Source organism: Nannizzia gypsea, genomic scaffold (assembly GCF_000150975.2).
Source record: "Nannizzia gypsea CBS 118893 supercont1.1 genomic scaffold, whole genome shotgun sequence".
NCBI lineage: Eukaryota > Fungi > Ascomycota > Eurotiomycetes > Onygenales > Arthrodermataceae > Nannizzia > Nannizzia gypsea.
This window is the reverse complement of record NW_003345201.1, coordinates 1726148-1752506: the sequence shown is the minus strand read 5'-3', so window position 1 is coordinate 1752506 and position 26359 is coordinate 1726148. Positions and strand designations below refer to the sequence as shown.

Sequence of the window (26359 nt, the reverse complement as noted above, 5' to 3'; positions counted from 1 at the left end):
TAGATAAGATATGAGATAGACATCGCAGCAAGTCCAACGGCGCAGAAGCATAACCATAACCGCCTCTATTGATAGTGAGGCTCAGGCGATTCCCGCAAGCCCAAAATGAAGAAAAATACGGTCAAATAGCAAGATTTGGCTACGAAAGAGGCGAAAAAGGGTTGGGGACAGTGGTATCACGTGATGTTGGATGGAAGGAGGCGAAAGCCAGGAAGATAGAAAGATTAGAAGACATAGAAGAGGTTAAATGGAAGAGAAATGGCCAGGAGGATGAGAGAGGATGGCGGTGGTCAGTCAGGTTATGATGCTGCTAATTATCTTACCTATGCGGGCTGTTAGTCTTCTGGGATTGGAATATCTCAACCAAAGGTAAAAGGGGAGGGGAGAGAGAGAGACGTACTTGAATTCGTCGAGGAGGCGCTTCATGTCTTTCTGATAAATCCCCTTTACTGTTAGTTTTCTCTTTTTCAGACCGGGTGTAGACGGGTCCCTGTCTAAGCAGCTATGGGCTTTCAGCCTCTTTCCCCCCTGTGAGCTCAAATGATCCGTACCCGGCGGGTGTTTCCTCATGAAGAGTATCTCTTTATGTGTATCGTACCGCAAGTCGCGAACTAAAAGAGCAAAATGCACGACTAGCCCAGCATTGATCGTGTGCAACTGGTAGTCCATTTGTTGCTGGGCTTCTAGTTTGCTACCCAGGCCCTCTATAACCTTGTGAAGTCTACTGTTTTCAGTGTTGATGGTGGATGGTTTCCAGCCATGCTCTGCTGCCATCTCCATCGCCTCTTTACTGTATAGCCTCGGAGAGCCTTGCATGATGAACACTTTCAGTGATGGGAACGCATCAAGGTATGCAAATATGTGCTCCGTCAAGCTCGTTTGGGCGCGGAGAATGAGGATCCGGAGATGGCCGAACGCTTGGCCTGTGAGAGCCTGCTCGCTCCATCCTTTGATATCGCGATCGGTTATGGAGACGCCGGATCCAGGCCCGAGCTGCCTGCGTGGGGGCTTGGAGCAGAGTTCCAAGCCGAATAGATTGGGGACATTGGCGACCTCGAGGGCGTCATGAGGCTCGAAATACTCGACCGACAGGCTGAGGACGGCCAGCCAGTCCCTTGATGCTGAAGATATAAACTTCAGGTATTTGCTGACAGGCATCTTTTTGGTCCTTGGCATGAGGAAATAGGTGCGAGCTATCTCGTTGAACTCTTTAGGGTAAACGGTTGCATAGATCTTCCACATGTACAGGCTTTTCTTGGTGCTAGAGAGCGGGTGTTAACGAGAGTACCATCTGGTATTCATATTGTTAACATGTTTTATGGTCATACCTTCGCTCTAGACATTCCCAAAGGTACTTCGCAATCAACCAAGGGATGCCTTGAAAGTGCGAGAAGCTCAGGGTGCGCTGGTCAGATAACACGGCTCTCATGGCCATATGCTTCAGAGAATGCGCGCCAACAGGACCGTACGCCTCCCATCCCGCAGGCAGGAATGGAGATTCGTGAGCCCATTCGTATCCCATCCGCCCGAATCCTCTCTGCTTGGAGACAGGCGGCACAACCCGAATCACCTCTTCAGAGTACACCTGACCGCTCTCTCTGTCATAGTTCATTATGTCTGAATGACAACTATTAATACCCATAGATACCCTGGTCACATTTTAAAAGACCTTTAGACATAAATGCCTTAGTTATCGGGGGCTGCGAGGTATTTGGACAGTGGCATCTGACTGTAAGATACTCCTGTCGCGATCTTGGCCCTGCTAAGACCTCTTTTAGCCTGCCAAGGAAAGGCAGTAGTTATAGCCATATAACTAGTGGACACAGCAACGACGACATAACGAGCTTGGAAAGGTGACAGCAGCACACCAACTGGCTAGTTGTCCCTTTTATATCCGTGGAGGGTCGTGTGAAGCTCGCAGAAGCTCGCAGAAATGGCGGATAAAGTAAGCATCACGTAACGAGTGGTGTTTTCCTTTTTTGTCTCCAACTCCATTACTGTATTGAAGAATGATACCAACAGCTAAGCATATTTGACCAGTACTCATAGACTACCTCTACACAAGGACGACACACCAATAGGTCTTGGTTGCTCATTGTTCGATGCACTGAGTGCATTTTCATTTCCCCATGCCTTGACCTCGCCCTCAAGAGCCTGTATATCATCGCAATTCAGAATTCTTTCCCCACCAACTGGTCTCTGCAAGAGTGCAAGAATCCATAGGAGCCAGATTCGACAAGTGCAGACAACCCCGGGAGTATTGAGCTTGTCATCGTATGTCCTCATAATGCCGTCTAGACTCTCTCGAAAAGATAGAGGAACATCACCAATCTTAAATAGACCGACAAGTAAAAAGGCCTTCATCACACCAGCTGTTGCTCCATGGTCTGCCATCCATCCGCTATTTCCTTGTTGTCTGACGTGATATTTCATCCCATCGTTGAGGCCACGGTGGAAATAGAATGCCCAGTGGAAATCGTTTAGGGTGGGCGGATGGCTTCGGAGAAACAGCATAATATAGAGGCTGTCTTGTTCTAGTTCAGTGGCAGACATGGCCTGAGGTCTCGTGGGTATATCCGAAAACAAACCTCAATCGGTACAGCCGGCGTTTCTCAGCCCTTTCCGCTCTCTTGTTGACGACGGTAACTACCGAGCTCAATGTACCTTATCGATATCTATCAGGTATAAAGTAGAAACATCAGAGTGCTTTCCCCCAAATGCTCAGCCACTACTTACTGTTTGGGATAATGTAGAACCGACAGGCACATGAAGGCTCCCAGATGCCAATGAAGGAAAGAGTTTGGCGAAAAGAAGGGATGTGTGAAACTCAGGCGTTTTACCAGCAGCATGGACGGCGCTTAAATTTCTCCTCAGGCCAGGCTCAGTTCTCCTCTTCCGTAACTAGAACAGGGAGGCCAATGGATGATAGCCACGCCTTGGAACCCGTATCAGCGGGTCAGACAGATGGACAAGAATGCATTTCTTCCCATCCAACAGAAACCACGGGGATTGGGACCAAGAAGGTTTCGTTGGTTGTGGAGGTTCGAGAAGGAAGCATCCGTGGACGGCCATGAGGCCGGCGCCTAAAAAAAGGGGGCTAAAACGCATGCACTCCCCGGAGAACTCCATCCTCTATATGCAATGTACACCGTATTCCCCATGCAGCATTGCTTTGAAATAGCAATATCTGCGCTATCTTTTTACGATGACAGTGGTTGAAGAGGCGACTTCGCTCGGTCCCCTGTACCCTTGTGGGAGAGGGACAGCCTCCTTTCCCATACATCGGCCCCTTGTATGTTTCGCCTATGACCGATAAGTTTTTTGCTTCTTCAGTCCCAAAGAACTGCTGGCATTGTGCTTCGTAAACCAATGGTTTCTGGCGAACCGTTCCTTAGTCACGGCTCAGGCGTTTTTCGACGGACTTTTCTACTCCTCACTGCCCTAGGAGTTTGCGGCTGTGTAGACTTAGGGCGGATAATCTACCATCCTCAATCTAAATAGCTCTCTACCTTTCCTTTGTGATATACATCCTTTTCATCAGTTGTATATTAACGCGAGCTGGTCTCTGGTAGATCACCGCTTTCCAACTGATTACCCTCGTTCAACTTGTTTATATTACTACTGACCTTAATCACCAACATAGAGATTCACTCCTTTGTCTCTTTTCTGATGTCTTCATTCTTCTCTTCTAGATCTAAATCGCAGGTTCGAATTAGTTCACAGTCCAACAAAAGCTCCAATGACGGATCTGGTGATTTTGACAATAGAAGCCGGCTGTCATTCTCAAAGATGCGGAAGAAAAGGCCACCTCCTATCAATATCGCCGTGGCCGGTAATGTTATAATCACGAATGCCACACCCCAAGTGATATATTCAGATATTCCGTGGTCGGCTTCAAACCCGCCAACTCCTCGCGCAAACACCTGCTCAAATCCAGGATGTATTATGGTTCGAGAGACGATGCCCATGGGCCCACCCCTAGACTCTCAATTGAGGCTGGCCGGTCCATGCACTGCCTGTTCCTGTCAACAGTACATTCAATCAACACCATCAAACCCGTCTTATGTCTCCCCCCGTCATGCATGCTTCTCAGCAGCAGAGCTTCCTGGGTCAATGGCGTCTCCCAAGAGCAGCGTTGAGCTGGATGTACCCGCAACGCCAACGAGGCTCACATTTGAACATTTGGATGAGCATATCTTAGATTCGCCTCCAAACTTGACTTTAAGCCCAAAGGCGGAGACAACACGATCGAATAAACAAGACCATTACCAGTTTGGTCGGTTGCTCGAAACAGAGCCTATTCGCAGGGGGAAACGTCTGGGACAGATGGATTATGATGAACTCATGGAAATCCTCCCAGATCTTACCCCGGATCAAGTCACAAGATACTGGAGCCCAGCCATCCGCAAACAACTTGAGGGAGCAAAGAACAATCAGAGCAGCCCTTCTGCAGCCACTCGATCGAGTACATGGAGTGGACAGGTAAATACCCGTTAAATTCGTCTCCATATAGTATCCAGACAGCTAATGTATGTTCATAGACCGAGGTATCAGATAGCAAAGAAGACCCCGAGCAGGTCAGGGCCGAGTGCGAGATCCGGTTAAACACTAAGGAGAACGAAATCACAGGTCTTATACGGCTTCATGACTCACGGATCAATGCGCTCTGCAAGTTCATAAGCAAACATCTCAAGGACCAACTTGAGAGCTCCAACGATAAAAACCACCAGGCAGTACGGGAGATCGTTTCGGCACAACAACGTCGAGGAAGAGACCCCTTCGACGCCGACCTCCAGCACATGTACCAGTCCCGACAGATTCAGGAACTGCAGGACCATATATCCAAACTTGAGCCAGTCGCTATACGCAACGAGAAGCGAGCTAGGGCATACAAGGACAAGGCCAAGACGCTGCAAGAGGATATCATAGCTTCAAAGGAGACCCAAGAACTTCTCAAACAAGAGCTCGTTGAGAAGGACGCCTATATCGACATCCTTAATAACAAGGTGACCCAGCTTCTGACCATGCGTCCTGATCCGTTCCCCCCGTCTGATGCACGAGGATCCCGGAAGCATCTACCTTCGCCGGCTCCATGTGACTGGAAACGGGTAGAGGAGCTCAAGCACCAGGTCGCTAGCTGAGCATTCACTGGCGAACTGATGACAATAATATGAATTTTGTGACGGAGAGATGTTGTCAGGGTCATAATTATATAACCTTTCCTATCTTTTGGCGTGTTGTCTCTCCTTTTGTTTTACTGGCTGGTTATGGTTTTGGGCTTGTCTGTCGTATGTACCAGGGGGTATCGCTGTCGGCGTCTCAGTCTTCGAGAGGCTCCGTAGTCACTGTCTTCCAAAAGTTTTCTAATTAGCATTCAAGCTGAAAAGACGAAAGTCCTCAGGATAGCGAGAAACACTCATGTTTCTACGCCTCTTCCATGACGATGTCGGTGTTGATGCCTGGTGTTGCTATAAGTAGCATCCTTGTATCGACAGCGCTAGTTAAAGGGGCTCAGGCAGCAAACACACACCCTCAGGGATAGCTAAAATATGACGTTTCAGAGTCGCTACATCACATTCTGGACGCTTTCCGCCCGGAAGATTCTACTGCAGAATGGTGCCTGGCGCCATGCATGTAACTAAAGTCCGTCCAACGAGTGATATACCTGCGGAGGGAGGAGTCGTAACCTGCAGGATACGTCAATATCTTTGCGCACGAACTACCCAGCCGACCAAGCCGCCGAGATGATCATCGGAAGCAAATGATAGTGCTAAGCTGCCATGGGGCCATCGGCGCAAGCAGATATAGCTAGTCATTGCCCATACAAAAGGAGGAGCTGAGTTTATCGACTTTGGCTGTGACTCGCTGGCTGTTTGGTTCATGATCAGGTCACGGTGACGCCTGCTGACTCCGTAAGCCACCTGGTCTGCCGCTTGCCGCTCTCCTATATCATCTTCAAGATCCAGCTCTTTGCTATCGTTTTCTGGAATGGATAGCTCCTTGACTCGATTTCTGACCTGTATAAGATTCTAGATATCTATCTACTCGAGCCAGACGTTGAACCGTTTCGCCTCCGAAGAGTATCCATATCAACTACTCCCCATCAACACCCCGTACCCGCCAGTGAAACTACGTTACGAAAGTCACTATGACCAAGACACCCCGGCCAGATTCAGCTGAGACGCCGGAGGAGCGACAGGTCCGTGAAAATGGAGGATTCCCACAGGTTGAGAACAAGCTCACGTTGGATCCTACTTCTGTACTACGAGTAGCGTCGTGGGTCACGTACTTCACATCTTCATTCACCTCCAAGCTCAACACAGGCAACCAGCTCGTCGACCCAAAGAAACATATTGTCTGGTTGTTCGACAACACCGCGTACCAGCCAGATCATGGCCCAGTATACGGTCCTCCTGGATGGAAGACTCATGTGGTTGCATGCGCGTTTGAGAAACACGGAAGACGGGATATCGGGAGGTGGGTGGCCATCATCGCTGATTTGGTCGGCTTGGACGGCAACCCAGGGCTCGACGACAAAAAGGCTGTCCGTAACCGGATAGCCATGCGTATCCAGCCGTTCCTGAACGCCGTTGTACCAAACCGATTCATCAACTTGGAGGTCCCCGTGTCAAAGGATGAGGTGCATGAATTCAAGCTGAACAGCACCAAAAAGGATGGTATAGCCGAAGATGATATTCTGATAATCCCGGCACTGGGCATACATGACGGGTCGGTGGTGGAATCCCACGCGAAGAACTGGGGTCCAAAGCCCCCGACCATGAAGACGGTCTTCGCAGATCAAGATGGCTGGGCCGTCATCTCAGATGTCGATGACACGATCAAGTACACCCAGACACCAGATGCCATCGGCATCCTCAAAACTACCTTTGTTGATGATCCAAAGCCAATCGATGGCATGCCAGAGACGTACAAGCGTATCCAAGAACGCCTTAACCCAACCTGGTTCTATCTCTCGGCTTCCCCATACAACCTCTATTCGTTCTTGCGTGGCTTTCTTGGCTCACTCTATCCACAAGGCACCCTTCTTCTACGCGAAAACTCTTGGATGGACCTGGCTGGTTTGCTCAGATCCTTCACCCAAGGCACTCAGGAATACAAGATCAGCCAACTGGCTAAAGTGTTTGGATGGTTCCCGAGACGCAAGATCCTATGCATTGGGGATTCGACTCAGAGTGATCCTGAAGCCTATGCAGAAGCCTATAAGACGCACGATGGCTGGATCAAAGCCATCTATATCAGGAAAGTGACCGATGTGGCGAATATGGAGGGCAAAAACGATCCCGAGAGGTTTGAAAAGGCATTTGAAGGTGTCCCACGGTCTGTTTGGAAGGTGTTTGAGACTGCAGATGAGCTTGGGCAGCTTGTGGACGACCTCCAGGGTCAACAGTCCTAGAGGTCAGTAACAGTTACGATGTGATGATGGTTGTATCGATGGTCAGCTTCGGAGATTTCGCTTTTCCTTTTCATATGTTTTAATAGGGGTATATTTGCTGCATTCCGCTATCTTGTATTTTTTTTTAACTCGTTCGTTCGAATTCGGCTTTTTTGCTAGTACTTGGGCTGTCAACATACATCCCAGTGGTTTAATGGTCATGGTTTTTTGGTATTAAGGGCGGTTATGTTCATTTCTTTCATGAATCGTTTGAATATTTTGCTTACCATTTCACATCATGCGTTCTTCCGTTGCTAATATTTGATATTTCTTATTTTGATAGCCCGCTGCGCTCGCAAACCATCGTGCGGCTACGGGGTCTCAATAGGCTATTATAGCTAAATTCATGTACAACGTTTCTGACGTCATCTCAAAGTTCAGCTCTCCGTTGATTCCAATGAGACCTCCTTCTAGGCAGAGCATCTGCTTTTATCTCATCTCTGCAGTTAAGTCCGATCTATCCGTACGGATATCTCAGCTCCCGTCCTCAGGCCATGTTTACATATCGCGGGACGCTCTATATAATGGACATCCCTTGCCGCCTGTGCAGAGTGATAACTAACTCAACACTTCACATATAAACAACTCCTGCGTGAATATCTACTAAACCATGGCAGACCAGGAGCATATTCCCCCATTTATGCCAGCGGTCCATCTTCCCCCCGGACCCTACGACCCATCATCTCCTCCTCTAGCCTCCTCCCTGATCTATGACCCCAAATTCCCAACTCCCCAACCAAACCCATCTCAGTACTTGATTAAAGTGCTCAGCACCGCTCTGTGCCGTGATGAGCTCACCTGGCCTGAGGTCATCTCCAATTCACGCGCAATTCAACCCCCTATCCCAGGTTACGACGTTTGTGGCACTATTCTCTCAACACCATCGGACGACGAACACAGCTACGATGGCCCCAAGTTCAAAGTTGGTGATGATGTCTTTGGATGGCTGAGTGTCCATAGAGGAGGCGGTGCTGCTGATTGTGCTTTGGCGGAGGAGAATGAGCTGGCATTCAAGCCCAAGAATGTAACGAGCGTCGAGGCAGCAAGTATTCCTCTATCAGCCATGACTGCATGGCAGGCCTTTTTCGCCCACGGAAACCTAAAGCATATTGCCGACAAATGTGGACATCTAGACAGCGAAGTGGTGCGAGACGACTGCATGGATGAAAGCAAAACAGACGGAGTCAAGCAACTACAACCTAGAGAGGAGCCCGTTCGAGTGCTGATAACCAATGCATCCGGCGGAGTAGGTGTACAGGCTATTCAACTCTTACGGTCAAAGACTCTATTCGGAAGCCAAAAGTTCTGGATATGCGGTACATGTTCAAGCCGCAATGCTGCGTTTTTAAAGGACACATTGCATATCGACGAAGTTATCGATTACACCGTTAACTCAGATTTGGGCGAGGCATTCAAATCAAAAGGTTGGGAGCCTGTCGACTTCGTCTTTGACTGTATTGGCGGAGAGTTTCTAAAGCAAGTTCATTCTCCGTCCATCATTTGTGATAACGGCTCGATAGTCAGTGTTGCACATCCACTAAAGGAGGAATGGGGAGATTTAGGTATTGAGAAGAGGGGATTGAACAGCCGGTATTTTATCATCGAGCTAAATGGGAGGCAGCTTGAGAAGATTGGTACACTGGTGGAAAAGGGGGAGGTGAGAGGCTTCGTCGACAGGGTTTTTGATTTGCACGAAGCCAGAGAGGCGATGGAGCTGGTTGAATCAAAGCGGGTTCGCGGAAAGGTCGTCTTGAGGGTCAATTAATTAAAGATATAGTGTAGAGTTCATAGCTGCCAGAAAATATAACCACTCGTTATTTGGCCTCAGCTCAGGGTCTATTTATATGCAATCTATCAATGCTAGTCTGCTAGATATAACGCGCTGGTATTGGCAAGGTATCACAGACCTATCCTTGCTCAAGTTTCCAACTTGAGTCGGCAGTCACCCCAAGAAGCCAACCGGCGTATTTAGGAACTGAGGCCTTGTTCATTACCGCAATTAAGCGGGCAAATCACTTCACCAATGGAGAACGGCCATGCAGCACCATCCAACAGAACATGAAGGAGTTCCGCAATCTGCCAATGCTCCCGTCCGCATTAGCGCTTTCACATTCTAACAAAAGGGCGCGCAGTAGGCGTCTCTGGGCAACAGGGTTGAATTCAGGGTGTGATGCCACGTTGAGTCATATACCTTAGAGAATTGATCATAATGGCTTCATGGAAGCGGCTAGAGGCAAGATAAATGGATTGGCTCTTTATTCTCCTTCACTTGGTCGCGACAACCACAAGCCGTGGAATAGACAATGTTGCACCTTGTCTATGTTCTTCAATACCGTCACTAACCATCTTAAAGATCTGAGCCGCCGCCTCATGCTTTCCCATGCGAATAATCGCCAAAGCAAACTCATCTAGAGTCAAAAGATGCAGGCTATGAAACGCCGTTACCAACTCAGGCTTATCATCAAAGTGTTCATTAACTAGAGTCTGGAATCCCTCCTCGCCCAGCAGTTGAGGCAATGCTATCGTCCAGTCATGGCGCCCATCCGAATGCCATAGTTTAGCAAGCTCCGTGAGAGATGGTGCTGTCACTGCAGGTTCAGTCTTTGCAACGCCCATGTTTTTGTAGTCTGATTCATCCCATTGTAGGTATCCACCGGGTTTAAGTAGTTGGTATAATCTTCCGATAACAGACTTGAGGTCCTTGCCAGCCAGTCTCATTGCCAGCGAGCGTACATGGATCAGGTCGTACTTCCCCACGAGATCAGGGGGGACAGGGTTCTGAAAGAGATCCCACTCGCGAAAGGCGATGTTTGATGGCAGCTCGCGAGGGGCCAGGGCCAAGTTGATATCCAGCCCATCGAGTTGTGCCTTGGGCAGTTCGCGTGCAACATCCATCAACCAAAGCCCAGTGCCACAGACGATATCAGCGATATTGAGAGGAGCTTCGCTCGGAGGGCTGGAGATAATACGAGGGAGAATGGAAGGGTGTATGTTAAACTGGAAACTTTCTCTCCAGAGAAAATGCTGAAGATTAAGACGGTTGGCTTCACGGTATCCGTAATTTGCGGGATAGTTCTGGCTATTGAGAAGCTGGAAGCCCTCTGCGGCGGATGGGGTGGATGGTTGATTGTCTGCCATTCTGCTTCCCTTTGTCAAGTAGTAATCTCACGGCTTGAAAGATTGCTTAAAGGCGAATTCACAGCAATCTTTGGGGAGTTCTCGTTGCCTATAGAAAAGATCCACCACTCGAGAGTACATGATGTCGAGCTGGCAGTTGTCTCTCGACTGGCCGTTTATATACACCCAAGAAAGCTCCCCTTGTACGGCCGCTACAAATCCGCCGATGGAGTGTAGCAGGGGGGATAAGTTGACTGGGGCGGCAGATCCCGCGGTGATCCGGAAATGTTGGCTGAGTTCATCGATGTAGAGAGTCTGGCTTGGATTAAAATAGGACAGGGATTAACGGAGCGAGTACTCGGAAGCAGGGTAATACGGGGTGTTGGAGGCTTTACTAACTAACCTGTTCATATCGGTGATACGTTCAACTCGAGAGAGCAGATAATTGGGAAACTAGGCTATGGGGCATATTTGACTGTTTGACTTTGCCACGATTTGGTGTAAGATCTATCTGATATCAAATGTTCTTTGGTGACATCCTTAGCAGCCTTTTATATATAGCCTTAGAATGATCAATGAGCGAGCAGGATATCTTCCCTGAGTCCAAGGGTATTGGGGGTATATGCAGAGGCAAACATTGGTTAATCGCCGGCCGCCGATTTTCGAGATTAAGAGTTTTTGAACCCTTGAACAGTGTTTAACGGCACCATTGATGCATAATAGGTGCCCCTTTTGATTCGATGCTCAAAGGGGTGAATAACGCTCTCACATCATCCGCCCTCCAAGTCTTGCAGTGGTCATTGTCTTTAGTTTAGACATGTTATTATGCTTCAGTTCTACCTGCTTAAACCGCTTGGGTAATTGGAACTATTCAAACATTCAAACAGAGTATCGAATGAAATAAAAATGCAAAAAGGAAGAAATACAGGATTATAAGCATGAATAGAAAATAGCAGAATCATACCGGAAACTCTTGAATAATGCAATCATTTTGATATCTCTTCTCCTATCCTTTTTTAAAGTCCGGTAGGGCATGATGGTTAAGAGTTATAAATCGCTAAGAACACATTTGAGCGCGAGCCAAGAGAAGAGAAGCGAAGCGGATAAAAGAGGTGTCCGGATGATAATGGAGGTAAAGAAAGGTAGATGTGACGAAATGAAGATATAAGACATTAATAGGCATTGAACCAGCTGCATCAAGGGCCAGGGTAGGGTAGGCCTCTAAAGCAAGGAGTCAAGGCGGGTGAATACACCTAAACATGCGGCCACAACCTATTGCAAAGTAAAAGGTTAGACTTTGAGCAACGACAATACGTATAGCAATGATGACGTGACCCTACTTACCTCGAGCTGGAGCTCCTTATCTTTGGCCTTTTCAACCTCTTCTGCCACAGCTTGTGGTAGGTTTGCTCCGATAACATGTGCGCCAGCGCCCTTGTTTGACACAAATGGCCACTGTGAATATTCAGCTAACAGCTCGTCGACCTGCGCAAAGGCTCGTTCCCGAGCCTCATGACCCATTGTTACAAGCGCATTTTCCAGTACATTCGCAGCATAGGCGGCGCACACCAATGCAATAGTTCTCAGGTATCTGAATTCAATGTCCTCTGGAAGGAACGGGTTTGGGGGTAGCATGACAGTACGGCTGCTGCAGATGTTGCGGACTCTCTTGTGTAGTTCTTCCTTTGCGCCGCCATCTGCGACTGGGTGTGTGGCCATGTCGAAGAGTAGGAAATTGCGTTTTTCGGTCCGGAGTACACCTTTGTCAACTAGGCCTTTGGCAAGTCGCTCACGTACTTGCTTTAGTTGATAGCCAATTTTCATTAGATTCCACGTTTCACCTGTACCCGGGTAGTTAGATATTTTGTATATTGATAAACCGTCAAGGGATAATAATGATAATAAAAGGTGGACTAACCGCTCATAAGGTCGATCCATGAGCTCACGCTCATTTTCTCACTAGCTTTCATCATTTTCAATGCCTCGTCCAGCAAGACTTCTCCAGTCAAGGTATCGTCAATAACCTCAATTATCCGGTCAGCGAGGGGGAACCGCCGCCTCGACGAGTCTTTCTGCATGCTGATTCGACCTCGGAATGCTAGTTCGATCACAATACAGCCTCGTAGTGCATATGAGATGTTCTCATTCCAAAATGATAGGTATCCCTATACCATAGGCAAAAGGAGAGAGATTAGACTGTGTTATTCATGGCATTCAACCGTGATTCTGGATAATATTACCTGCTTATCCTTTAAGCCCAGGAGCAGCACCTCTTCCATAAGCGTGAGCTTTGGTTGCTTACTCCGTTCCTCATTCTCACTAATATCTCTAGGGTCAAATGCGATCTTGTGTCCATTCTCGCCGGGAAAACGAGGACTCTCCACGGCCTTCCTGGGGAAGCCCCCATTCAAGGACGCTGGCGAAGCCACTCTGCCGCTCTCTGTACCGCCGTCCCTCGGCCAGCTCCTCGCCGGCGAGTTAAGCCGCTGGTGGACGCCATAAGGAAACAAGGAAATAAACGAAGGAGCTCGCTAGTAGGTCGGTAAAGAGCCACAACAAGCTCAGAGAACAGCTGCGTATGGCATAGAAATGCGCGTTGGAGGTTCTCGAATTCGAGGGGGGTAAAAGGAGAGAAAGAATCAGGCAACCCCGAAACGGCCGTAGCAATGGGTGTGTGACGGCGACGGAGGGCGAAGGTCGAGACCGGAGTAGGGTAGATGCAACTGCAAGCGCCGTGTACACAGCCAGGTAAGCTGAAACCTGGCGCAGTCGAAGAGTTGTTGTCTTGTAGTCTTTTCTGTCTCTTGTGGAAGGGAAGAAGTGATAAAAATGGCCCTTGGTCTATTTCGGCTTGGCGGCCGTCAGATTTTAGCAGCTTGTTGGAATCGACCTTCAAGCAAAGAGTATTCTTTCTTGTATTTCCCCTGGCCTAGTTAATATGAAACTTGGTTACTTGACGGATCACTATTTGTGTTGACTATCAAGGTTGTTATACAGCCGCATTGCTGTGGCTTTTTTTTGGACGCCGTTGGAGTTCTTGATTTGCGAGCCGAACGCCGTCACGAGAGCAGTTACTTTACACTGAAGCCACCGTAGAAAAGCAGCCAGCGGTTTGGGCCGGTAGGTCAAAGAAGTTCGCCAAGTGGACAAGGCAGTGTGCAGAAGTAGAATACACATGAGATATTCTCTAATTATATCAAAATGCGATCGTTTGAGCTGATGTACACAATATAGCAAATAAACTTGGGACAACTATCATAGAAGGACTGGCGCCCTATTTTCACGCATGTCTAAAATAGCTTAGAAAATTTTGTTGGAGGCGTAGCCCAGTTAAGGGGGGTTTGACGGCGCCATTTAGTGAGCTGCATAGGTTGTCAGCTGAGGACTTCAAAAAGAGGTGGGAGTTGGGCCTAGCGGTGGCTACATACCGTCAGGTGCAGCGAGGATATAGTCAACGGCGTTACGGACTATTATTTAGTCAGTAGATGTGCGGCCAGCAGAGCCGGAGGCCAGGACTGCGTTCGTCCGGCCTAAGCTGGAAAATAAGACGTTGAACATACCGCTGTGGATCTTCTCAGCTTCCAGATCTGGGATCTCAATGCTGAATTCCTGTTTTTTCAAGTCAACACCTAGATCATAATTCAATTCCTTTAAACGATGGGAGTATTACCTCTTCAATTGCCATCACAACCTCGACGGCGTCCAAGCTGTCCAATCCAAGGTCATTTTGGAAGTGCGATTCGGCAGTGATCTTGATAACGAGTGAGAATCCGCAAAATATGCGCAAAAATGAGTCGAACGGGCCATCTCTATCGTAAACATACCTTAGAGGCATCAGAAACCTATAGCATATTTCCCGTTAGCAAGAATAATAGACTGAGAAACCAATATATTTATATCAAAGGCGTAAAATTGGTAGCCGTACATTGTCAAAGTTCTTCAACAGGTCGATTATTCTACCCTTAACTTCCTGCTCACTGAGACCGGCTGGAGCAGAGTACTGTCTTATGGCCTGGTAGGAGAATCTAGGAGCAAATTGAGCTTGTCTGGCGATGCTGACGGCAGCTGGGGCCTGGCGAGAGACGGGCGAGGCAACTCGGGCAACGCGAGGAACGGACGTCCTCAGCGATCGGATAACGGCAGAGCGGAACATGGTTGCGGTAAAGGTCGTCTTTGAGAAGGTCGATTGAGCAGGAACAACAGCTGAGTAGCGAGATATTTTGTCGTCCGGATGCGTTTGAAAGCTCGTCGGCGTCGTTCTTGTCGTCGTCTTTTTGGTGTTTTTTTTCCCAGACATGAAGTCGTAGTTTTTTTACTCTCAGCCCGCGAGCCAATCAGAGGCCACGTGAACAGTCTTACCTTTCCACGCTTCAACATCAAAAAACGAAGACCAACCGAAAACCGCAAGAAAAGCGACGGAAGACAGCGAGATAGACCGAGATCGAGAGAGAGGCAGAAGAGAACTCGATCAATTGAAGCACCATGGTCTCGTCAAGGGCTGCTACCAGGCTGCTGGCCTACCGAGCGCCGTCACCGCTGACCCCAGCGTATGCCTCGTCCATCGTCCGCGCATCGACGTCGTCCTTCTCAACCTCCGCCATCAGAGCTGCCACTCCCGTCGGGCCACCACCGTCAGGCTTCCGTCTTGCTCCTCCAAAACGATGGGACCAGCAGGGCGAGACCTCTCTTGATAGCGCTACCAAGTACTTTCTCATGGCCGAGCTGTTTCGCGGCATGTACGTGGTGCTGGAACAGTTCTTCAGACCTCCGTATGTACCACATTTATATATATGCACATCCAGAATCCGTCATTGGATGCTCGATGATCCAATTGCTGGTTATTGGGGCAGCTAGGAGTGTGTACAAATAGCCGGGCTAACCATTGGGATAGATACACCATCTTCTACCCGTTCGAGAAAGGCCCCATCTCTCCCCGCTTCCGTGGCGAGCACGCTCTCCGCAGATATCCCTCCGGAGAAGAACGATGCATTGCTTGCAAGCTCTGCGAGGCCATTTGTCCAGCTCAGGCCATCACCATCGAAGCAGAAGAGCGTGTTGATGGAAGTCGACGAACTACCAGATACGATATTGATATGACCAAGTGCATCTACTGCGGATTCTGCCAGGAGAGCTGTCCTGTAGATGCCATTGTTGAATGTAAGTTCCACCTTTGGTTTCGAATGATAATTGGATAATACTAATGTTTGGTGTCAGCGCCCAATGCCGAATATGCTACTGAAACAAGAGAAGAACTTTTGTACAACAAGGAGAAACTACTGGCAAACGGTGACAAGTGGGAGCCAGAGCTCGCAGCTGCCGCCAGAGCAGATGCTCCATATAGATAAAACATACACACCTAACCTCAGACACATTTCCTTCCCCTTGCTTCCCCTTTCCCGTCCCTCGATATCTCTTTAGTACATGTACTAGTTTCTTCCCTTTTTCTTTTTCTTTTGATTCCTGTAAAATGGACCCCTCGGACTTGGTCGTTAGAATGATCGGAAACAATCCAATTGAGCGTTGTGTATATCATTAAATTACTGGTGGAAGGTTCAAATTACTCCCTCTAGGGCGCTCGTTATTGATAGTTCTGGCAAATGACTTTGTTGTCAATACATATATGCCCTTTAATCCGCTTAACTAGGTGTATCAAAGCAAATTGAACATGAGTTGAGAATCCATGTACACAACAACTCCATAACAATAAGCAAAACTAGCTAACTACGTGAAAACGAACAGCTTCCCGGAGAATCCATGCGATCAATTATCTTTTCCCTTTCCCCAAACCGAAGAATATAACTCCATAATACAAAAGGAAAAAGCACGGCTCAGATGCTATAGAAAAGGACACAAGCGAAGAAGTAATAAAAACAAACAAGAATGTCATCGCCTACTTCTTCTTAGACTTGAAGCCCCCTTCAAAGCCAGGCCTGCCTTTACCTTTGCTTTTAGTCACTTTCTTCCCACCCTTGACCCCCTTGTTCTCCTTTCGTTTGCGTAAGTTCTCATCTCTCTTCGACTGCCTGATTTCCTTCCCTTTAGCAACCCCGTCTATTCTCTCCTTCCATTGCTTCTCACTCCGTTTCTTAAGCCCTTCTTTTCTGTTTAGGGCTTTCTTAAGCAATGATACGTCATCCTTGACACGCTCTCCATGAGCTCTCTTCTTAGCGTTAAGCCACATATCTTTCTCCTCAATATCGGCCCGTTTCTCTTCGTCGAGGCTAGCCAGACGAGCCTTTTTAGCCTCTGCGGCCTTGAGTGCTGTATTTGCATCCTGGGGTCCGCGCTTTTTGGCTGCATCTCGGAGACCAGTCATGCTGGAATCAACCTGTTGACCATCGGCAAAGACCACTCGTCCAAAGGAGAAGTTGTTTGGTATAGATGCTATCGAGTCAGCGGGAGACCCGGGGGAGGACAGAAGGGAACCAGGACCATTGGCGGCGAAGCGTTTGGAGATAGCCTCGTCTCGAAGCCGCTGCTCTTCTTCTTTAGCCTTTTGTCGTTGCTCTTTCTTCTGTGCTCGGCGGGCCTCTTCACGCTGCCGTCGACCTTCGATGAGCTCCTGTCTGTTCTTGGCGGGTTTGCCGTTGACGCCGTCCGCATGACGGGCTGCACGAAGTTCGTCAAGTCGCTTTTGCAGCCTTTCTTTCAATTGTTCAGCAGTACACTGAGGCTTTTTGAGTTGTGGGGATGGTTTGATATCGGTAGTGGTGGAAGGCTTGGATGTAGATGATTCAGTGGGTGGAACAATAGAGGACGCAGATGAGCTACCAGAGGGGGGATTGGACGGGTCTGATGCGTTGTTTGGTGAAGTGGGAGCAGAAGATTCATGGTCTGGCTGACCCTGGAGAGCCTCAGAAGAGAGCCCTTCTAGCGATATGTCTTCCATTTCGTCATCACTTTCTGCAGACTCTTTAGCATTTTTCGTCTTGGGTTTGCTGGATTTCTGTACTGATGGTAACGGCTGTTCAGCTGTATCGCCGTCCTTTGATTCAGATGGCTTAGAAGTTGCTTCTACGCTGGCATGCTGCTCTCTTCTCGCAGCTTTTAGCGCCGCTATTTTCTCTTTTCGTTTCTCTCGCTTCTCAGCTTGTTTCTTCTTCAGCATCTCTTGCTTTGCTGCCTTTGCTTCATTCTTTGCTTGCTGTTTGATATCTCCTTCTTTGGCTTCTTGGTCTTCTGGGTTGGAAGTGGCAGTGGCCTTTTTTGGCTTCTTGAGCTTGGAGTCTCCCCGCTTCAAGCCCTCCCTCGGCTTTTCTGAGCCTAGAAGTTCCTCCTCCGAGTGTGAGCCGTCTGCACTTTGCGTCTCATCTTTATGTGCCCCCTCCCTTTTCCTCCTTTTGGCATTTTCATCCATCACATCCTTTGCCGATTTCGAGGTTTCAGGGTCTAGTTTGGCTCTCTTTGCGTCTCTAGCCTGTTCTTTGGTCTGCTTCTTCCGTTGCCATTGTTCCTATATTCCGGAGCTCGAATATCAGCATTGCCTCTCGAGAAGACCGACAGTATTCAAGATAGGCCTCGGCCATCGAGCGGAGCAGAACGTACACTGTTGTCTTCTCCGTAGTAATACTTTGCGGGAATCAGCGACAGCAAGCCATCAAACGCGCTCGCATGGCCTCTTAGGCGCTCCTAAACGAATAACATTTAGCAGATGAAGCGCATAGGAGTAAAAATATCTTACCTCTAAGCTATCCCCCATAATTACAAGCAACTAGAAAAAGAAAATGCTCTAGAATAAAAACCATCGACAGCTTCCTCGAAGCCTCAATGAAAATATTTCGAAATCTTGAACGGTGGGAAGAAATCTTGGCGTTTTCTCTTTTTCTGCCGTGGGGCTTTTCTCACCGCCTTCGGCCCAATAATAGAACGTTTGATATCAACATCAACATCAACCTCAACCTCAACCTCAACCTCAAACAACATAACAACCCCAAGAGAATATGTCAATAGCAGCTATAGTTTTCCGAAGCGCTATTCTTAAGCTATGGAGGTGGAAATATTATTCATTTTATTGACAAGATGACAGACCGAAGGCTGTCGGTTGATTTCTAGTGGTAGTATGGTACAACCTCGTTGAACCGTTCGAGACCTTTAACATGTCCAATGACGATATAAATGTATGGAGCCATCCTCTGCTGCAGACATCCACGTTGCTGCATATATATTGCAGGAAAGTCGGTAGGCAGAGCAGGGGAATGGGAAATTCTTTTGCCTTGCCTTATGGAGTATGGGCGAACTGGTTATCGGCACCATTTGCCCAGGTGCTAAATATCATATATGAGAGACCTTCTGTCTATGGAAATCAACTAACAGACGTTACTTTTCATTTTCAATAGTAATACCCTAGGCCTGGCGGCTAAAAGGATGCTAGATTCGGTCGGTTGGCTCGGCTGAACGCACATAAAAATGGGGCACACGCCCGAACGATTGATTCACCAATAAATTGTATGTTTCAATCGAATATTCTAGGTATTCGTTTCGAGCTACCCCGTATGGAGTACGGAAGTACGGAGTACCTGATGTTACGTCGCGGAACGCATCCAAGACGAAGTTGTAATTGCAACTTAGAAATTGCTGTCAGGGCCCGGCACCACTCTTCCGACAGCTTCAAAGCAACACGGCCGCATGGTAGTGGAGTTTTAGTGCAAGATGGTATCCCGAATAAGAACAAGCTTCACAAAAACGATGCTATGATTCCTATCCAGAATTATACTCCGTCTTTGCATATACTTACTCGATCCGTCCCGTCGTTGGCTCTGGACAGCTGATGGTAGGGGAGATATTATTAGCTAAGCTTTCCTGCGGCGGTGCATGGAATTTAGCATTGCTAATCAGCCACGATAGAGGCTTTGACAATCAGTGGGGGCTGAGGGATCAGCTTGATACTAGCCTTCAAAGCCCCCTGTATCGCGCGTACGATAAACTCCGTTGAGTATCATGGTGCGCCAGACGGGAGGATTCGGGTAAGAGCAGCGTTCTGAAAAATGACCGGATTAAGCATGACGTTTCGAAGTAGTTGATTCCAACACCACCATATATCGCTTTGATGGCACAAGATGGACTCAGCTGATACAGTCAGGAAACGACTTAATCAGAGACTAACACAGGCGTGTGTTCACACCAAAACAGAGATCTTGAGACAGCGATCTTCGATATTCTTCTGACACGGAGACTGTGGATAGTGAAGTGGGTGGGATATTGCTCTCAAATCCTCGAAAATAAACATCTGCAGGGGTATGTTTGCAGAGCCCCTCGCCTTATACGGCTGACGCTCCGGCTTTCCCGTAATAGGCGAATATCCAGGAAGTATTCAGCTCGTCCAGGATCTCGGAGGAACAGCCCTACAAAGAAGCAACTGGCAGCTTCGATAAACGAACGAGAATGCGCAGGAACTCGGGTTGGAACAACCGCGCAGAACACAGCTTGGCGAGGCTTTGCTCATCGTATCCCAGCTGAGCATGACGTGAGTGGGTATCATGTTGGCGAATGAGGCCGGGCCTAGGTGGGCGATTACGGTGTGTGTGGCTGCAATCCGGGTGCTTGTATCTCATAACGGCGGCGTTTTGATGAGCAATGATCTCGTCTGATGCTGGGTGGGAAATTGCGGTGCATGCATGTTCCTGGCGCACTGCGAGGAAGGCCAACAACTTGCTGCGCATACGGAGCAAACCCCAAGGAGGATCAGAAGTTTACTGCGGCGCTCTAATAGTCCGGCGTAAGGATGCACGCCGCCTCCATGGGCCATGGCGACACGCCTGAGCTGACTAGCGGGGTCTCCTCATCCGATTATCATTTATTATTTAAGGCGGGGTCTTCCTCTTGCTGCCTTCTTCCTTTCCATCATCATCACCATCAACTACTTGACATCTCCCTACTATCATCAGTCCATCGTCTTTTAGACAGTCGCCCGCCTATACGATAACATCAACTATCAACATCTACATCTACACATCCGGCATTCTCAGATAACCCCGCCAATCAACATGTCTGGCTACAACGACTACAACAACCAGCAGGGCTACGGCCAGCAAGGCTACGGCAACCAGCAGGGCGGTTATGGCCAGCAACAAGGCTACGACCAGAACCAGCAGGGCTATAACCAGGGCCAGTACGGTCAGGGCCAGCACAACCAAGGACAGCACCAGCAAAGCTACGGCCAACAGCAGGGCGGCTACGACCAGAATGGCTACAACCAGGGCGGCTACAACCAGCAGCACCAATACCAGCAGCAGGGCCAGGACTACAACCAAGGCCAGCAGCACAACTACGGCGGCCAGCCTCAGTATGGGTAAGTAACCGAGCTAAAGTCACACATTACCCCACTACCGCCACTGATGCTAACATATGATATCTATCAACAGTCAAGATCAGGGTGCTCCAGGCGGTGCCCAAGAGGGTGAGCGTGGAATCGGAGGTGCTATTGCCGGTGGTGTCTCTGGCGGCTTCCTCGGAAGCAAAGCCAACCACGGCTTTCTAGGAGCCATCGGAGGAGCCATCGCCGGCCACTTTGCCGAAGAGAAGCTCAAGAAGCATGGAGACGGCCATAGCGGAAGCGGCCATGGAAGCAGCGGAGGCAGCCATGGCGGAAGCTCTTTCGGCTCCATGTTCGGAGGCGGCAAGCATTAAGCTGCGAACACCATCCTACCTGGCTACCAGTGGCAAAAACCACGCGAGCGGACGTTTACGGCATGCCCCTGTATGATTCTCCTATGTGCTGATGTACTTTGTTTAAATTCCTGCGTTCTACTCCGTACTTGATGATAAATTTGTTTCTGCTCTTTGAATGTCCCATGTTGACTTTTGGCAGCTCGCTGCTTTGCTTCGATATTACTACACATCGTGATATTGCCTTAAGACTTATACATGATACAGTATCCATTAATATTTATACCTGTGCTATTGTTCCCTGTACCAAAGAAATTGACAGACCCCATAGCCAACACTTAAATCAGAACTATTATGGGCCGAAGGGCCATGGTATAGAAAGAACCACTACAGAGTATCCAGAGTCCGTTTTCCGGTAGATCAAATCAGTATCAAAAGACCACTTGGTACAAGTGGGATCTCACCAACCACAACCCAGACATCTAGCATTCGTGGCTTTAGAGAAGCACTCTGGAAGATCAGAGAATGAATCTTTCGCCCTAAGTGGAGATTCAGCTTCTCTTAACGCCTTCGATACTAAAAGCGATCAAATACTGCTCGATACGAGCTAATCATTGCCTTGTGGCGTTCAAATGTAGAAAAGAAAAAGTACTTTGCTTTCTGGAGGAAGCGGAAATCGCCGATCCAGAGGTCAATCTTTTTTTTATTTTTCCCTGGTTTATGATGAATTTCATTAACGATCCAGAAAGAGACAACTAATTGGTTGGAAGCCAGGTTGGTTTACTTTGGGCTGGCCGTATTTGAGAACAGACAGAAGGACCGAGGATGACTAGATATTTGGTTGAGGCCTGCAGGCGGACGGTGACACTTGGACTCGGTGGTACAGGTTGACAGTGACGTCGCATAAGATCCAGGATGGAGATGCTGGTCTGGATGCAGTATGCTGTACGCCGTAGACTGTACGCTGTATGACGGGAGCAGCTTCCACTGCAAATAGAGACCTTGAAGGCCCTCTTCCCGGCTCTCATGGGTCTCGACGTCATCTGTGGCCCGGTATCGTCGACTGTCTCTTGGTATCCGTAAATAGCTCCCGGGATGGGGGGGATCAATTGATAAACAATGGATATATATAGAAAAGATGGACATTGGACACGGTCCCCAAAAAAAAGAAGAATTAATCTATTTTTCAGTGATGCCCAGCAAAAAAGAAACGGATGGTAGTGTACATCAACGGGCATCGCCTGGGGATAGGAAAAAATATAAGTATAGCTATAAGGTGTAACTCCCAAGGAAACGCAAGCCAAATGTATAGTATATGAGAGAGGGGAAAAAGACAATACGCAGACATTTCATAGATCATGCAACGGAACATCGTCCCAAACCTTCTAGTAAATCACTGGCTCGTACATCTATACCCCCCGTGTCTTGGTCTTCTATGCCAAAGCCAATGAACAACACGTCATCAAGGTAGCCATGGTATTTCTGGCCGTGCTTCTTCCAGCTTATGGAGGTGATGTAGAACATCTCCGTCTGGTTCCAAACTTGTATCTCTTCGGGAGTCAGGCCGGGCGGTTTCTTGCCCTGGCCGGCCTTGCCGCGGCCATGGATCCAGATGGGCTTCGAGGATATCCCGTACAGCTCGAAGGGGGCGCTCTGGCGGAAGAGCATGGCGTAGGGCTCATACACGCTGTGGAATTGGTAGAAGGTCTTGTGCTGGAAGATGGTCAGCACAAAAGTGTTTTCCTCGTTGGGCTTGCAGCTCGGGTCCGCTCGGCGGCAGAGCGTGATGGCCAGGGAGTTTGTGGCCTGGTGGATGGACTCGAGCTTTGGCGGGAGGCGAGGCATGTACCGCTGCAGACAGCGGCTGTCCTGAGCAGCCACGGCGGGCGCGAGATTCGGTCCTACGGCGCCTGTATACTCTAGTTTGGCGAAGACTCGCTTGGGAGCCACGTCGTAGTGAGCGTACATCTGGCCGTCCTTGTCCCAGAAGACGAACCAGTTCTTCTCGATGGCACCGTACGCCGTCGGCCGCTGGACCTCCGTAGGCACTCTGAACTCGTTCTGGAAGAAGTGCTCGTACCCCCAGTCCATCAGCATGCGGAAGTCCTGCATCCACTGGCCAAAGCAGGTGAAGAACGAGTTGGAGCCGTAGATGGTCAGCGGGAAGCGCGGCCCGTAGAAGACTCGCGCATCGTGAGGCCCGATGTTAAGGGCAAAGAAGGCCAGGTCGCCCGTACACTTGTTGCGGTCTCCTACAGTCGCGGGGATGGGCATGTTCATCGGCGGGCCGACACACTCGAGCTGGCCACCCTGCTTGAACATGGCGTTACACACCAGCTCGGTGAACCAGACAGTGTCCTTGATCTGGTCGCGCGGGTTCATGTGCTGCGCCGCGATCACCCAGGTATCATTGAGCTGCGGATGGGGGATGATGCTGGGGTTCGTAGCTGGCAGCCCGCCGAACTTGATGCGAAAGAACTTCTTGTCCGGCGTGGACCGCGAGAAGACCTCATGGTGTGTCTTTGATATATCGGACGACGACGACGACGACGACGACGACGGAGAAGAAGAAGACGAAGATGAGGGCGTAGACAGCCAGCCGCCGCCGCGATCAAAGGGCAGCGAGCCCTTGAAGGTGTCTCCGAGCGACCATGAGCGGGCGCTGCCAAAGTAGGTGGCGACCGCGAAGGCGAGCAGCAGGAAGAGCGCGACGGGGATGAAGAGTCGCTTGAGCCCGCGAACTAACATGGCCTATCGAGCAGGTCAGGACGGCCCTTTTCACATAATGTCCACCAGTCGTTGCCGGCAGGGGTGAGGGAGGAGACAGCGAGATGAGATATGAGAAGGAGACGAGAGACGAGAGACGAGAGACGAGAGATGCGAGGTGTGTACGGGGGTGTTATTACTCTGCAGTGTCACTGTTGTTTGAAGATTAATTACTCTGTACGGGGGTCTCTTTTGATATCAAAATCATGGATCCCATCCAGGACGGCCCATCGCTCGATCACAGGCAAAAAGAGGACCTGCTTCGTCGCCCTCCTTGGAACGAGCCATAAGACGAGGACGAGAAAGCAGCAGCAGAAGAAAAACTCTGCTCGCTCCTTCGTCTAATCAGCAGCGACCGTTTCCAAGGCTTACGTGGGATTCTCGCTGCTGTCTGTGGTTCGTGTATCCTACCAAATCTCCCCAGGGCCAATTGGAGCGCGGCGAGGCATGGAGAAAAAGGGGTAAGAAGCCACGGGCGAGCCAGCCAGGGCAGCAGCAGCTGTTATTAAAGTACGTACCCTACCTTATATAAGGATGTGTATGCATAAGTATGGATAAGCAGGTGGGCTTGGATCTGCTGTGGGCAGGACGGGTGAGGATGCGAGGCAGCGGGCCAACGACGGGATCCCCTGCAAGCCTCTTCGGACGTGTTACTCGATTCGATACGTAATTTGCATGGGCCCAAGTTCAATTTCCGTTATAGCGCCTGAAAATCTCTCTATATATACACAGGATGATACTGGATTCGTCACGCTATGAACATGTGAAACTGCTGCTGCTTCGTAAATACCAAACCAGAAGCCAAAAATCTAATCAAAAAGAAGATAAGAGGATGAACGTGGAAACATAACGGGTCTCCCCCCTTCCCAAGATTGCAGGAAGCTAGAGAGCGCTAGAAGCGAGCGAAAGTGACAAGCGAACGCCAGATGTAACGATCACATCGCTTTGGCGGCAGGCGGCAATGTCTTGGAATAAGCCCACTGAGCGAACTTGACGCTGGGTCCGTCAAAAAGCTTAGTGACAATCTCCGCAAGCCAGAGGGTGAGCGGAAGGAGAATAAGTTGTGGAGCAAGGAATCCAACCTCAAGACCGAGTGGGCCAGTCGTGGGCAGAGGGAACCGGTTGATCCAGCTAGGGATGGTTTTGTGGTGCGAATCCTTTACCCAGCCCACAGCGCAGTAGAGGCGGTCTCCCAGAATCCAGAGGACGGGCCCGTGGACGAGGTAGAGGGCGAACGAGACGCGGCCGAGATACTGGTTGAATCGGAGCTCGAAGAAGCTCTGCAGAGGGCGGATGCGCTGGATCGACGAGACGAGGAAGATGGCCGCCCAGAAGAGGTAGAACCACTTGAAGTCGAAGACCGCCTGGGGCTTCAGGTAGGAGAGCCAGTTCCAGCCGGGAGACTCCTTCAGCAGCGAAACGTCGAAGCTGTGGGACGGACAGCCGCCAAGGTACATGCTGATCACGAAGAGGCTGTAGAAGATCGTGTCCTTGTAGGGCTGGAGACGGTAGAAGAATTTAGGCAGGTTGTTGCTTTCCGCGAGCAGGTCGAGGTCCGACAGGTGCATGCCGGCAACAAACATGGCACACAGTGCGCCGTCGGCAATGTACATAAAGTAAATGAAGAGGCCAATCTCGCACAGCAGGCGAGCGTTCCTCGACGCCTTCGAGAAGGCGAGCAGTGCGGTGTAGATGACGATCGAGCCCTTGAACTCGACCGGAATCGACCACGCATGGAAGTTGTAATGGAACCAGGGCTCTCCTCCGGTCCTGAAGATGAAGCTGAAGTTCTTCATCTCGCAGTACCACTTCCACAGCTCGTCCTTGTAGCTCCCTTGCGGATCAGGGACCGCCGTTATTCCAAACATATGCCATATCGTCATGTATACGAACGTCGTGCCCATGACCGGAAGGTACAGCCGCAGCCATCGTCGGAATAATGCAGAGGACAGGGTATCCCCAAGCTTGAGATAGTCGCCTGCGTGTATCAAGCTCAGAGCTTTCACTGACAGCACGTACCCCGAAAGGACGAAGAACACGCTGACTGCGAAATGGCCGCCGGAAAAGAACGTCCGTATCCCAGGCAGGGCGATGAAGTGGTGCTTGTTCTTGTATCCATATGCGTTCTCGAATATGGGATTCTGGGTTATCGCATCGTGTGCCCAGAGCTCGTGGTGGCCGATATAAACCAGCAGGGCTGCGAATCCTCTCAAGCCATCGAGGTAGCTAGTCCGTCCCATCTGTTTCCGCCGGCCCTTCGTCGTTAGAATAGACGGCCGTACTATGTCAAGAAACCATCGCACTGCGCGGGAAATCCGAGACGGTTTCGACTCCCCCGTTGTTGGCTCCTGCCAGTACTGCTTCTCTAGTATGTTTCCGGGTAGAGCTGACATCTTCAAATGCAGCCGGTGGTGGTCC

At 49.5% G+C, this 26359-nt stretch overlaps 14 protein-coding genes across 14 annotated transcripts; 6 read left to right on the top strand and 8 right to left on the bottom strand.

Annotated features, from left to right (window-relative positions):
- Nucleotides 1–81: 81 nt before the first annotated feature.
- MGYG_00660 (CBS domain-containing protein) lies at nt 82–1612 on the bottom strand (the record flags this gene model as incomplete). The annotated part of the gene is made up of 3 exons (XM_003176525.1): nt 82–139; nt 401–1261; nt 1329–1612. The coding sequence occupies 3 exons, from the start codon at nt 1610–1612 to the stop codon at nt 82–84; spliced, it is 1203 nt and encodes a 400-aa protein (XP_003176573.1).
- A 431-nt stretch (nt 1613–2043) lies between these two features.
- Nucleotides 2044–2553, bottom strand: MGYG_00659 (hypothetical protein; the record flags this gene model as incomplete). The annotated part of the gene is made up of 1 exon (XM_003176524.1): nt 2044–2553. The coding sequence occupies one exon, from the start codon at nt 2551–2553 to the stop codon at nt 2044–2046; it is 510 nt and encodes a 169-aa protein (XP_003176572.1).
- A 1116-nt stretch (nt 2554–3669) lies between these two features.
- On the top strand, nt 3670–5141 carry MGYG_00658 (hypothetical protein; the record flags this gene model as incomplete). The annotated part of the gene is made up of 2 exons (XM_003176523.1): nt 3670–4482; nt 4542–5141. 2 exons carry the CDS (start codon nt 3670–3672, stop codon nt 5139–5141), a joined length of 1413 nt encoding a protein of 470 aa, XP_003176571.1.
- Nucleotides 5142–5988: 847 nt separating this feature from the next.
- On the top strand, nt 5989–7414 carry MGYG_00657 (hypothetical protein; the record flags this gene model as incomplete). The annotated part of the gene is made up of 3 exons (XM_003176522.1): nt 5989–6019; nt 6055–6113; nt 6200–7414. 3 exons carry the CDS (start codon nt 5989–5991, stop codon nt 7412–7414), a joined length of 1305 nt encoding a protein of 434 aa, XP_003176570.1.
- Nucleotides 7415–8063: 649 nt separating this feature from the next.
- Nucleotides 8064–9218, top strand: MGYG_00656 (reticulon-4-interacting protein 1; the record flags this gene model as incomplete). Its single annotated transcript, XM_003176521.1, has 1 exon — nt 8064–9218. The coding sequence occupies one exon, from the start codon at nt 8064–8066 to the stop codon at nt 9216–9218; it is 1155 nt and encodes a 384-aa protein (XP_003176569.1).
- Nucleotides 9219–9718: 500 nt separating this feature from the next.
- MGYG_00655 (hypothetical protein) lies at nt 9719–10591 on the bottom strand (the record flags this gene model as incomplete). The annotated part of the gene is made up of 1 exon (XM_003176520.1): nt 9719–10591. The coding sequence occupies one exon, from the start codon at nt 10589–10591 to the stop codon at nt 9719–9721; it is 873 nt and encodes a 290-aa protein (XP_003176568.1).
- A 1200-nt stretch (nt 10592–11791) lies between these two features.
- MGYG_00654 (vacuolar protein sorting-associated protein 74) lies at nt 11792–12977 on the bottom strand (the record flags this gene model as incomplete). Its single annotated transcript, XM_003176519.1, has 4 exons — nt 11792–11842; nt 11915–12411; nt 12489–12735; nt 12873–12977. The coding sequence occupies 4 exons, from the start codon at nt 12975–12977 to the stop codon at nt 11792–11794; spliced, it is 900 nt and encodes a 299-aa protein (XP_003176567.1).
- Nucleotides 12978–13990: 1013 nt separating this feature from the next.
- On the bottom strand, nt 13991–14723 carry MGYG_00653 (hypothetical protein; the record flags this gene model as incomplete). The annotated part of the gene is made up of 5 exons (XM_003176518.1): nt 13991–14037; nt 14131–14179; nt 14241–14321; nt 14395–14412; nt 14496–14723. 5 exons carry the CDS (start codon nt 14721–14723, stop codon nt 13991–13993), a joined length of 423 nt encoding a protein of 140 aa, XP_003176566.1.
- Nucleotides 14724–15052: 329 nt separating this feature from the next.
- On the top strand, nt 15053–15915 carry MGYG_00652 (NADH-ubiquinone oxidoreductase subunit; the record flags this gene model as incomplete). The annotated part of the gene is made up of 3 exons (XM_003176517.1): nt 15053–15339; nt 15462–15727; nt 15785–15915. The coding sequence occupies 3 exons, from the start codon at nt 15053–15055 to the stop codon at nt 15913–15915; spliced, it is 684 nt and encodes a 227-aa protein (XP_003176565.1).
- A 545-nt stretch (nt 15916–16460) lies between these two features.
- On the bottom strand, nt 16461–18269 carry MGYG_00651 (ribosome biogenesis protein Rrp14-C; the record flags this gene model as incomplete). The annotated part of the gene is made up of 3 exons (XM_003176516.1): nt 16461–18023; nt 18116–18199; nt 18252–18269. The coding sequence occupies 3 exons, from the start codon at nt 18267–18269 to the stop codon at nt 16461–16463; spliced, it is 1665 nt and encodes a 554-aa protein (XP_003176564.1).
- Nucleotides 18270–19507: 1238 nt separating this feature from the next.
- MGYG_00650 (hypothetical protein) lies at nt 19508–20060 on the top strand (the record flags this gene model as incomplete). The annotated part of the gene is made up of 3 exons (XM_003176515.1): nt 19508–19533; nt 19700–19804; nt 19862–20060. The coding sequence occupies 3 exons, from the start codon at nt 19508–19510 to the stop codon at nt 20058–20060; spliced, it is 330 nt and encodes a 109-aa protein (XP_003176563.1).
- A 493-nt stretch (nt 20061–20553) lies between these two features.
- MGYG_00649 (hypothetical protein) lies at nt 20554–21196 on the top strand (the record flags this gene model as incomplete). The annotated part of the gene is made up of 2 exons (XM_003176514.1): nt 20554–20858; nt 20932–21196. The coding sequence occupies 2 exons, from the start codon at nt 20554–20556 to the stop codon at nt 21194–21196; spliced, it is 570 nt and encodes a 189-aa protein (XP_003176562.1).
- Nucleotides 21197–22531: 1335 nt separating this feature from the next.
- Nucleotides 22532–23923, bottom strand: MGYG_00648 (hypothetical protein; the record flags this gene model as incomplete). The annotated part of the gene is made up of 1 exon (XM_003176513.1): nt 22532–23923. The coding sequence occupies one exon, from the start codon at nt 23921–23923 to the stop codon at nt 22532–22534; it is 1392 nt and encodes a 463-aa protein (XP_003176561.1).
- A 953-nt stretch (nt 23924–24876) lies between these two features.
- Nucleotides 24877–26334, bottom strand: MGYG_00647 (hypothetical protein; the record flags this gene model as incomplete). Its single annotated transcript, XM_003176512.1, has 1 exon — nt 24877–26334. The coding sequence occupies one exon, from the start codon at nt 26332–26334 to the stop codon at nt 24877–24879; it is 1458 nt and encodes a 485-aa protein (XP_003176560.1).
- Nucleotides 26335–26359: the final 25 nt, after the last annotated feature.